The sequence below is a fragment of the Urocampus carinirostris genome, chromosome 20 (genome assembly GCF_059441175.1).
Source record: "Urocampus carinirostris isolate Australia breed hairy pipefish chromosome 20, RoL_Ucar_1.0, whole genome shotgun sequence".
In the NCBI taxonomy this organism is placed as follows: domain Eukaryota; kingdom Metazoa; phylum Chordata; class Actinopteri; order Syngnathiformes; family Syngnathidae; genus Urocampus; species Urocampus carinirostris.
In genome coordinates, this window is record NC_142368.1 from 17167783 (window position 1) to 17179414 (window position 11632).

Sequence of the window (11632 nt, forward strand, 5' to 3'; positions counted from 1 at the left end):
TGCGCTGTGCATACTGGGAAATAGTAACAGGGATGTGATTTGACCCAAGTGAAATTATCTGAAAAGTAGCCGGGGGTCTGGGGGCCGCGGGCACCCAGCTAGGTCCAGGGCAGTGCCCTGGTGGGGGGACAAGTGGGGCGAAGCCCCCCAGAGCTCATGGGTTTTCTGTGTTTTAAGTACTTTCAATGCACTCAGATGACAAAGAAATAGACAAAACAACAGCATAAATTTTCAATGTATAGTGAACTATCCCATATAAAATTCCAGTTTAAGTCAACTCAAAATCAGTCACATTAAAAAACATTGGACTGCCTTTGCTTTTAAAAACTATCACTGAGAATATCATCATATCTAACTCATGTGATTACTAAGTTAACACATAAAGAGTTCAAATTTCATGAACAAATAATTGTATCATGACCAAATGAAAAGTAACTCTAGGCCCTACAGTAAAGTGTTGGTGTAATGTACACATGAAAATCTATTATTGTAATTGTTAAATATTTATGGCCATTTTTATTACGTTATAATATTTTCGAAAAAAAAGGGGAAAACTGCCAAATAAAGTTTACCACCTACCTCAAAATTCACGACTCTATCGGCAACTGGTACAGGTTGTTGGGGTGGATCACGTCTCTCTATTACCGCTTCCGATTGTGATGTCAATAAAGGATGGAGGCCGTAAAGTTTTGGAGTTTTCGTTTGGGCACCGAAACTTCCAGCGATGGAATAATTTGTTGTTCTTGACTGGAGTTCTTTCACGTGTTTTTTGCTCTTTGCGTGACTTTCAAGAGCTTTGAAACCTCTCCCACCATAGACAATGGTATCATGGCATCAAATGCAAAGCGCTTTCCCGGCACGATCGATCTTCCGAATAAAGTCACTGAACAAATTCGTCACAGTCTTCTTTCCAACATTTGTAGATAATTCCTTCTCTAACCAGTCCCATCGACACTTGTTTTTTACGATCTTATCAATTTCTTTAACTCGCGGAGCATCTTTGCGTTCGATCACGGACATCTTTCTTTAAACACCCGGCAAAAACGTGTGAGAAATGAACAATGGCATACTCCTATGCCTATATAACAAGCGCGTTTATTGGTCAACACGGAGACTTCAACCAATCGCAAGATCCGTTTCATTTCAGTTACGGAAACACTAAAATTCATTTTGGGAGTGAATGGAGTTGTGGAAAGCGTGTTTGTTATCTATTAATAAAGTTTGACTGACCTATCTGACTGTTTTGTTGACATTCCCTTTAGCGCGGCACCATCTAACGGTTGCATAACGTAACTACATCCTCTACTGTAGCCAAGTCAAGTTAAGTCACATTTATTTATATAGCCCTTAATCATAAAAATGTCTTGAAGGACTGCACAGGATTACAATTACAAAATTGCACAATTACCTGATCTTAAACCAGCATGCACTTATAGCGCCTTATAATGGGGTGCGCCTTATGTATGAAAAAAGTTTAAAAATATATCATTCATTGAAGGTGCGCCTTATAGTGTGGAAAATACGGTATATATATATATATATATATATATATATATATACATACATATATATATATATATATGTGTATATATGGATACACATGCACTGCTGTCACAGCTATTGGTATGTGAGTGTGTGTGTGAATGGGTAAGTGTGAAGCACATTGTAGAGAGCTTTGGGGGGTCTTCAGTGACCTGATAAGTGCTATATAAACGCAGACTATTTACCATATATATTTTGTACACTGAATGTTTGTATAGGCAGCACAGTTCTGAGGTCATGAGATTGAACCTTCCTGTGTGGAGTTTGCATGTTCTCCCCGTGCCTGTGTGGGGTTCCTCTGGGCACTCCGGTTTCCTCCCACATTCCAAAAACATGCACGTTAGGATAATTGGCCGGTTCAAATTATCCTTAAGAGTGACTAAGCGAGTGTGCCTTGCGACTGACTGGCAACCATTTCAGGGTGTCCCCTGCCCACTGCCGGAGGATAGCTGGGATGGGCTCCAGCACCCTCGCGACCCTACTGAGGATAAGCAGTGCAGATAATGGATGGATGAATGATTGTATACTGCACTAAAGTGGCAATTCATTAGCAGAAAAGTACTTTACAATTGAATACGTAACAATGACACCTCATTTTATTGTAAATTTAATAAGAAACATTATGAAAATGAACTTATTGTCACTCACCGACTGTTTTGTAGCCGGTACATCCGCACCGCGTCCGCGGTAATTGTGTTCTTTTCTCCCCCGGCCTCGGATATGACTTCCTCGGACCCTGCCTCTGTGTTCGCCGTCGAAAGTCTCGTTTTCCTTTCCGCCATGTCCAGCTTTTTTCCAACCTCCTCCTCTGCCTCGGTTTCGTCTTCCGTCCATGACAGTTTAGTTTAATGTTTTCGCAGAACGGAAGGTTTTGGTAGCGCGCATAAAGTTAAGTTTTGGTGTTCCATCGATTAGTTTCCCCCTAAGAACGAAAGTCAATTCGAAATGTTTCCGGGCTTCAACGTTGTTTTGCTTTCGATTTAGAAATAACAATTCAGCTAAACATAATTTGATTTTTTTTAAAGCAATATATCAAATAATGCTAAAGGCAATATAGCGAGAAAACGTTTTTTTTGACGTTCGACTTTAGATATTCAGTCTTTGTGTCCATTTGAAACTGAACCCTGTCCATAGGATATTTTTATGGACAGCAACGTTTTCAAGTTATTTAATGTTAAGTTTGTTTATTCTGGAATTATATCTTTTTAAAATTCAAATTTATGTTAAAAAATGTAAATTTTTCGTGTATTCAATAAATATCTATCCTGTTCAGCCTGCGACCAAAGGTGTGACACCTCTGATTTAGACAGAAAAGTAACTCTAGGGATTTTTCTAGCTTTAAAAAACTTTAGGATCCGAATAAATTATTCTTTACTGCAATCAGTTAACACATTTGCCCCTAGGTGTCGCTTGGGATGCTAGAAATTCCTACAATGATAATGTCAAAGTGTCCTTGGGCAAGACACTAAATCCCTAATTCCCCCAATGAGCAGGTTGGCGCCTCGCATGGCTGCATGGCCGCCATTGGCGTGTGAGTGTGTGTGTGAATGGGTAAGTGTGAAGCACATTGTAAAGCGCTTTGGGAAGTCTTCATTGACTTGAACAGTGCTACATAAATGCAGACCATTTACTATTAGTTTGAGTTCTTGGAGTTCTGATATGAATGACTAATCCCCACCAAAATGGAATCAATGAACCAGACCAATTGAAATAGAACACACACAATTTATTAGCACAGAAAATTATTGATAGGGGGAAAAGGGGGGAGGAGGGATTATGGGAACCAGCAAACATGGAGTTAAATTGAAAACCGTCATCTTATTTGTCATCGTGGAGAGATTCGGTCTCATGGTCTGGAGGGTCGCAACGCATGGTCCACGTACTGATCTCAAGGCCGCAGTGCAGGTCGTGGTGTGCGATCAATCCGCAGAAAAAAAAGAGAGAGTGGCTATGGCTTGGCCAATCCTTTTTATAAGGACCAGTGACGCTCGACCAGAACATGCCCCTACGGGCGTGGTCTCAGATACCTGATACCACCAGTATCGGATGACGGTGTTTGTACGATCCAAACTTGTTAGAAAGCCAAAGAAGTGAGAAATTTGTGTCTATCACAACTGCATGTTATCAGATTTCATTATGGTACATGGTGAATTGGTACGTCCAGGAACTGTCCAAAAGGGGGCGCAGTCGTTCCATCCATTCCAAAGTTTTGAGTTATTTCAACTGGGCAACTGTAACTGTTCAGTTTTTGTTTGTGGAAAATAAAGAAGAAAAATAACTTGGGGAAAATAGGAATGTGGTTGTCATTTTTGTGCTAGACTGATTTGTTCTACATAACGTTGAAATAATTACTATGTTATTGTAATTCAATAGATTCCCCCCTTAACGTCACACCACTCAATACCTAGCATCATGAGATGGAGTTTGGTCTTGATCCAATGAAGGTGACGGCCCAGTCTTGATGTCCTCAGCGGTAGAGAGATGAGGAATCCTGAAGGCTGAAGACCCGGTCCTAAAGAGGACCACAGAGTGTAGTGTGTTGAAGACGTAGTTGGCTGTGGGTGGCTGGAGGCTCTTTTGAGGTCTCTGGCTGTGGCCTGGTCACCAGGTTGGCCCCTGTCTCGATCAGGCTTGGACGCCTGACTCAGCGAGGTTTTCTGGTTGCTTGTTAAGCTGGAACTGGGTCAGAACGCTTTTGGTTGCAGGCCACCAGGATTTGGGCCTGTTCTGCTTGTTTGACTAGACCTCTTCAGACTTGCCTATGCATATATGTATGTATATATGTTTGACTAGACCTCTGGTCAGCTCGCTAGCTTCTTTCAAACTGAATTGCAAAGAGGCAGGCATCCTGGCTTCCAGCTCTGGTCCGGCTGACTTTTAATGTGCACGTGCGAGCAGGGTTGGGTAGGGTTACTTTAACTTGATTACTTTCAATTACTCCAATACCAAATATGCTAATAAAAGACAAAGGAAACTAAATATAAATAAAATGACTAAATTTTGTGCAGGCTTGGGGAGTAACCGAATACATGGAACGGCAAAAATGATGTTGGATTTATTTTCATTTTGTTTCTGTCTCAATTTGATGTTAGTTTTGCCAGAGATCAAAGAGATCAAAGCCAGGAGAGAAAGCTTACCACGTGTTGTGAGTCATCATTTGATTCATATTTAGTTTATTTTGTCTTTTATTAGCATGTTTGGTATTGGAGTAATCCAAAAGTAATTAAAGGTAATCAAGTTAAAGTAAATTGTCCCTAGGTGTGAATGAGCGAGTGAGTTGTCTGTCCCCGTGTGCCCTGCAACTGGCTGGCAACCGGTTCAGGGTGTCCCCTGCCCACTGCCCGGAGATGGCTGGGATGGGCTCCAGCCCCCCCCCCCCCCCGCGACCCTAATGAGGATAAGCGGTACGGCTAATGAGATGAGATGAGATGAAGTTAAAGTAACCCTACCCAACCCTGCGTGCGAGACAACGCCCCACCAACCCACATTAAACCAGTAAATGGGCGGCAGTAGCTCAGAAGGTAGAGCACTCGTTTTGGGATCAAGAGATCCCTGTTCGAATCCCGGCTCCTCTGTGTTACATGTCGAAGTGTCCTTGGATAAGACACTGAACTCCCAATAAGCAGGCTTGCGCCTTACATGGCTGCACGGCCGCTATTGGGAAGTGTGAAGCACATTGTGAAGCACTTTGGGAAATCATTGACTTGAAAAGCGCTATATAAATGCAGATCATTTCATTTCATTTATCTGCCCGATAATTAAATTCATGTAGTTGGATTAAAACACCTTATTCAATTCACATGTTTTGACATTGTTTGTTCATTTTGCAAAACCAAATCCCGACTCAACGTTGAATGCTCTACAAGACGAACGACTGTATTACTGATTCTGCGACTATTAGAATCAGAATAAGGAAATATGTTGTGGGTAATTTTAAATGATATTGGTCCATCTAAATGCCGTGACTTGTTCTCAAAATCTGCTCTGAACATTGACAAATGTAAGATAACTCAGAGTGACTCAGTTAAAAATTTAGGTGTCATATTTGACCCTGATCTATCCTTTGAAATGCATGTAAAGAAAATTACTAGAACCGCTTTCTTCCATCTCCGTAACATTGCTAAAATCCGTTCAATACTGTCTCAGTCGGATGCGAAAATTATAATTCACGTGTTTGTTACTTCCCGTCTCGATTACTGTAATGCACTACTCTCCGGTCCCCCGAAGTCAAAAATCAAGAGTCTTCAGCTGGTACAAAATGCTGCAGCGGGGCTTTTAACTAAGACAAGAAAGTTTGATCACATGACCCTGATTTTAGCTAACCTGCATTAGCTCCCTGTTAGCTTAAAATGCGATTTTAAGGTTCTGTTGGTCGTATACAAAATCATGCATGGACTTGCTCCCTTATATCTTTCAGATTTAATTTTACCCATTGTTCTGATCCGGAGCCTTCGTTCTGAAAACACTGGTCTACTAGTGATTCCAAGAGCCAAGAAGAGTTCCACAGGTTCAAAAGCGTTCTCCATCCGGGCACCTGTGCTGTGGAATGCTCTTCACCCTGAGATCCGATCTGCAACCTCAGTGGAAATGTTTAAATCTAAGCTTAAATCACACTTCTACTCTATAGCATATAAATAACCTATATTTTATGTTGACAATATTTCTGTATTATTTGTTATTGCAATATCCATTGCAGCCTGGTCATCCTGAAAGGAGGATTACCACATGTGCGGTCCCTTCTCAAGGTTTCTTCATTTTCCTCATGTTGAGGTTTTTGAGTTTTTCCTTGCCCTCATGTTGGTTCCAGATCAGGGGATGATGTAATAATAGTCTGAAAAATAGTCTGCAATAACCTGTGAAGCCCTTTGAGACTCTTTGTGATTAAGGGCCATACAAATAAAAATGACTTGACTTGAATCTTTTCATTAACACTTCTCCCTGCTGACAGTAGGGGTGGTTGAAACGATCCAAATATCGTTATTATCAATACTGAGAGAGCACTTGGATTGGATAGATTCTATTGTCCTTGGATCGATACTGTCTTACCATTTTAACTAGCACATGTTTGGAATTTTATGGCAAACCTTGATTAAATTATCTAACGGGTCAAATCCCGCCTACGGAGTGTATGTTTGATCTTCCTGTCCTAGATCAATCATCATAGCATCCTCTGTTCCTAGGGTGAGGACCAAACCCTATGGTGTAGCAGCATTCAGGCCAAGGTTCCCTCTAAGCTGTGTGTGTGCGCAATTGCACACTATCCAGAGCTTTTCCGCGCAAGAAAATCTAGCCAGCTCACAAAAATCAGGGCTCGGAATTGCTAATTAAGAAGCGAATTAAGTCAAAGTTACAGTGCATGAAGGTAAAAGTTCAAGGGTTTCCCTGACGCTGTGTTCTAAATGCGGTATTTGGAAGTCAATGTCGAAGTAGAACAAAGTTGAGTAAAGTCAGTAGAGTTTGTCGAGAACCGGCTTCTTCAACTCGGCTAACTAACAGGAACAGGCTCTTTCGGGTCCAAAAACGGCTCTTCAGGTTGTTTTTGCTTCCTTCATCCCTATATGACCAAATACTATGTAAAATTAGGCACAAAATGACTTAAAGGAAGGGGGAAATAGAACAAAAAAGAAAAAAATACCAAAATGAAAAAGTAGTGAAAAGCTGGGGAAAAAAAGAAACAAAAGGAGAGAAAAAGAGAAAAAAAGAGCAGGAAAAATTCAGAAAAAAGAAAAGAAAGAAACAAAGGAAAAAGGTAAATAGAGAACAAAAAGAAAAAAGTAACAGCTGGGAAAAAATAAACACAATGAGATTTTTTTTAAAGGAATTTAAAAAAAAAGTAGAAAAAAACAGGAAAAAAGAAAAAAAGTTTTTGTTGCATTTCCAATTATATCAAGTGAATCTTGTTGCCAACATTGTACTTTCACTAAAAAATGTGACTGAGTACAGTTCTGTATCTTACAACCGACTAAATAAGCCCCCCAAAATGTTAATATTATGCGACAAAATATATCAGGAAAAAAAAAGAAATGGATATCTTGTGAAAAAATTGTAAGAACAAACAATGTTTGTAGGCCCTGCAACCTTTGGAATTGTACATGAGTCAATTCATTCAAAAGAGAAAAATTATTTTGCATTGCCGGAAACTCAGTAAAATGTAACGTGATGTCAAGTTTTGAACATGTTTGATATTGATTTAGTTGCCATACTTGGGATTGCTGTTGCTCACTGTTGTTTCAAGCGTTGCTCACCGACTTTGTGTGAACGCTCAGACCCGGGGAAAATTACAGGCAACATTGATTCAGACACTTTTGGTCCTCACCTATGGAACAGTGTGCCAGAGGACATCAGATCTGCAGGGACCAGTGTTATTTTTAAGGAGGCTTATTCCACATTTTGATCATTTTTATTATTTTTGATCTGTTCAACTCCTAATCGTTTATTGTAACACACTTTACGTTTTGTACTCCAGATTCTACTTTAAATATTTCAGCCTTTCCTTACTTGGGGGCACCAAACGGGTAGGGTGTGATTTAAAGGCCGAGACACGTCGGGCTGTGATCCCTTCTCAGTGTGGATAAGCCTCCCTCATGTCCCTTTCCTCACATGGTTAGTCTGTGCCTTGCCATAGTCACATTTTATTTCTATTACTATTTATTTTGTTTGTATTGTATTTTAACCGTTGTGTGTCTGTGTATGAGGTGTTTCGGCTTGTTGGATAAAAAAGAGGATTTTATTGTGTTAGGGAAAAAAAACTACATTACAAATGTAGCGTTTACCAAATTGTTCGGATTAGTTATCTGACTCCATTAACCAAACACAAACTTTATTCTTCTAACAATCCATGCTCGTTTCTTAATGGGAAAATGAACAAAGATAGTCGTCATTTTCAACGGGGGCAGATTTATTTTCTTAAAGCATTTAACTAAGTCCCCGCGACCCTACTGAGGATAAGCGGTGTAGCTGATGAGATGAGATGAGATGAGATGATTTAACTAAGTGAATTCCATCGAATTTAGCCGAATTATTGTCGAATTAGTCTAAGTCGAGCCTCCCTCTCATTCTCAGATCCGATCTCCCATCTCTGCTCCAGTCTCTCTTCTGTCTTTTTCACACGTCGGGGTGTCGGCCACCCCCATGGGCGTGCTGACTCCTCCCCTGGGGCGGGTCAGGTGCCAGCTTCACCTCCTCCTCGCCGAAAGGCGCCGCCATGTCTAAGAAACTCACCACAAGAAAGCTTATCAGAACACTTGTCTCCTTGTCCCCGTTCTTGTTTTTCTGTAAACATCATTCTGGTCTAGGCCACACTGACCCCAAGCCTTCCCTGTGAAAAATCCCCCCTGCATTCAACAAATGTAATTTGTATTATATTAAATCCTTTATAGTCAAATAAATAAAATGAAAAATCCTTCAATTGTTTTTATTGTACGCTTAATACTTTACTAATACATCTGTTTGATCATTGCTCCTTCTTTCTTTCTGTCACAGGACCTGATTTAGTCCCCGTGAAGCTACAGAGAAGACCTTCCACCACTGCCCCTTGAAACAGCACAGCATCATGGATATTTTGGATTCTGCAAACAGAACTTTTGACAACAAAACCCACGTGCAGTCCGCTCCGCATAGCCTTTGGGAAGTGATCACCATAGCAAGCGTCTCCGCCATCGTCAGCCTGATAACCATAGTCGGTAACGTTTTGGTCTTGGTGTCCTTCAAAGTTAACAGCCAGCTGAAAACAGTCAACAACTACTACCTACTAAGCTTAGCTTTCGCAGACCTCATCATTGGCGTGCTCTCCATGAACTTGTACACGACTTATATACTAATGGGTTACTGGTCCTTAGGGAGTCTTGCGTGTGATCTTTGGTTAGCCGTGGACTACGTAGCTAGCAACGCTTCAGTTATGAATTTACTAGCCATCAGTTTTGACAGATATTTCTCCATCACCAGGCCGTTGACTTATAGAGCTAAACGGACTCCAAGGCGGGCCGCCCTCATGATAGGCCTAGCATGGCTGGTTTCCTTTGTCCTATGGGCACCACCCATTCTGTGCTGGAAGTACATCGCAGGTAAACAAAACGAATCGGAGGACCAATGCCAGATTCAGTTTTTAACGGAGCCGGTGATCACGTTCGGGACGGCCATAGCAGCTTTCTACATCCCAGTCTCGGTCATTACCATTCTCTACTGTAGGATCTACAAGGAGACACAGAGACGGACAAAGGATCTAGCAGAACTGCAAGGACTGGCAAGGGATCGCGTCTCAGAGGGAAGTAAACCGCAGAGTAACATTATTCCATCTTGCTTCAATTTTACCAGACAGAGGAAAGAAAGGAGCCAGGCCTCCTGGTCCTCCTCCAACCAAAGCAACGTGACAAAAACCACCATCAGGTCGGACGAAATGTGGGTTAAAACCGACCAAATTTCCTCCTTTAATAGTTACTCCTCATCCGATGAAGAGGAACATCACGTCTCCATCGAGACCCCGAAAGGATCGTTGCGAGATACCGGTCAAAAGGATAAAAACGGCCAAGTGACTGATTACGCCGAAGATTCTCATTCCTCAAACCCTTCAAAGGAAGCACGGAGGAAGTGCATCTCGTACAAATTCACACCCGGCTCGAAGGGCGATAAAGGCAGCCCTGCACCTGCATCTCCTCAACCTCTCAAGAACGAGCAGAAAAACACATCGCCTTCCTCTTCCACAAACTCCAAGCCCATGGATCCAGGTATGAAGAACCAGATAACCAAGAGGAAAAGAATGGTGCTGGTAAAGGAGAAGAAGGCGGCTCAGACCCTGAGCGCCATTCTCCTGGCCTTCATCCTGACCTGGACTCCGTACAACATCATGGTGCTGATCTCCACATTCTGCGCCACGTGTATCCCTACGTCCCTCTGGCACCTGGGCTACTGGCTGTGCTACGTCAACAGCACCGTCAACCCTATGTGCTACGCCTTGTGCAACAAGACCTTCCAGAAGACCTTTCGTATGCTTCTGCTATGCCAGTGGAGGAGGAAGAGAGGCGAGGACAAACTTTATTGGTGTGGACAGAACGCAACAAAATGACTCACCGCAATTGGGTGACATCGATTGTGAAGATTTTACCTGCTGACTGCATCTCGGTGAGGTTCCAGTTCAGGGTGTCTGTAAATGTAGTGAAGCTTAACTGGAAAATGACCACACATCAGATATGAGTCTGTCAAAACTGGTCACCAGTGCACCTTTAGTGTTTATTGCAGGGGTCTCCAACCAATGTTCCCTCACTTCCCGCACATTCTCAGCGCACAAGAAAATCTAGCCAGCTCACAAAAATCAGGGCTCGAAATTGCTAATTAAGAAGCGAATTAAGTCAAAGTTACAGTGCATGGAGGTAAAAAAAAATACACGGGTTCCCGTGACGTTGTGTCCTAAATGCGGTATTTTGAAGTCGAGTCGAAGTAGAACGAAGTTGAGTAAAGTCAGTAGAGTTTTTGGAGAACCGGCTTCTTCGGCTCGGCTCACTAAAAGGAACCGGCTCTTTCGGGTCCCATACGGCGCTTCGGGTTGTTTTTGCTTCTTTAATCCCTACACGACCAAATATAATGTAAAATTGTGCACAAAATGACTTAAAGGAAGGGGGGAATATAGAACAGAAAAAGAAAAAAATACCAAAACGAAAAAGTAGTGAAAAGCTGAGGAAAAAAAAGAAACAAAAGAGAAAAAAGAAGTAAAAATTCAGAAAAACAGAAAAAAAAAAAGAAAGAAACAAAGGAAAAAGGTAGATAGAGATCAAAAAGAAAAAAGTAACAGCTAGGAAAAAAATATAATAACACAATGACATTTTTTAAAGGAATTTAAAAAAAAATAGAAAAAACAGGGAAAAAGAGGGCAGCACGGCGGCGCAGTGGTTAGCGCGTGTGCGACACAGTTCTGAGGTCGTGGGAACCTCCTGCGTGGGTTCAAATCCAGCTCCCGGCCTTACTGTGCGGAGTTTGTATGTTCTCCCCGTGCTTGCGTGGGTCTCCTCCGGGCACTCCGGTTTCCTCCCATGTTCCAAAGACATGCATTTCAGGTGGATTGGCCGGTCCAAATTGTCCCTAGGTATGAATGAGCGAG

The 11632-nt window shown here is 41.9% G+C and overlaps 2 protein-coding genes across 2 annotated transcripts in view; one reads left to right on the plus strand and one right to left on the minus strand.

Annotated features, from left to right (window-relative positions):
* The window catches only part of aven (apoptosis and caspase activation inhibitor), a 59276-nt gene extending 56830 nt beyond the window's left edge, over nt 1-2446 (minus strand). The window contains exon 1 of the mRNA XM_088325661.1: nt 2191-2446. Within this exon, the coding sequence (XP_088181787.1) occupies nt 2191-2376 (186 nt within the window). The 5' untranslated portion in view covers nt 2377-2446. The remainder of the gene's footprint in view (nt 1-2190) is intronic.
* Nucleotides 1-11053, plus strand: part of chrm5b (cholinergic receptor, muscarinic 5b) — a 34115-nt gene extending 23062 nt beyond the window's left edge. Inside the window, exon 2 of the mRNA XM_088325659.1 lies at nt 9025-11053. Coding sequence (XP_088181785.1) covers nt 9095-10603 — 1509 coding nt within the window. The 5' untranslated portion in view covers nt 9025-9094 and the 3' untranslated portion in view covers nt 10604-11053. The remainder of the gene's footprint in view (nt 1-9024) is intronic.
* Nucleotides 11054-11632: the final 579 nt, after the last annotated feature.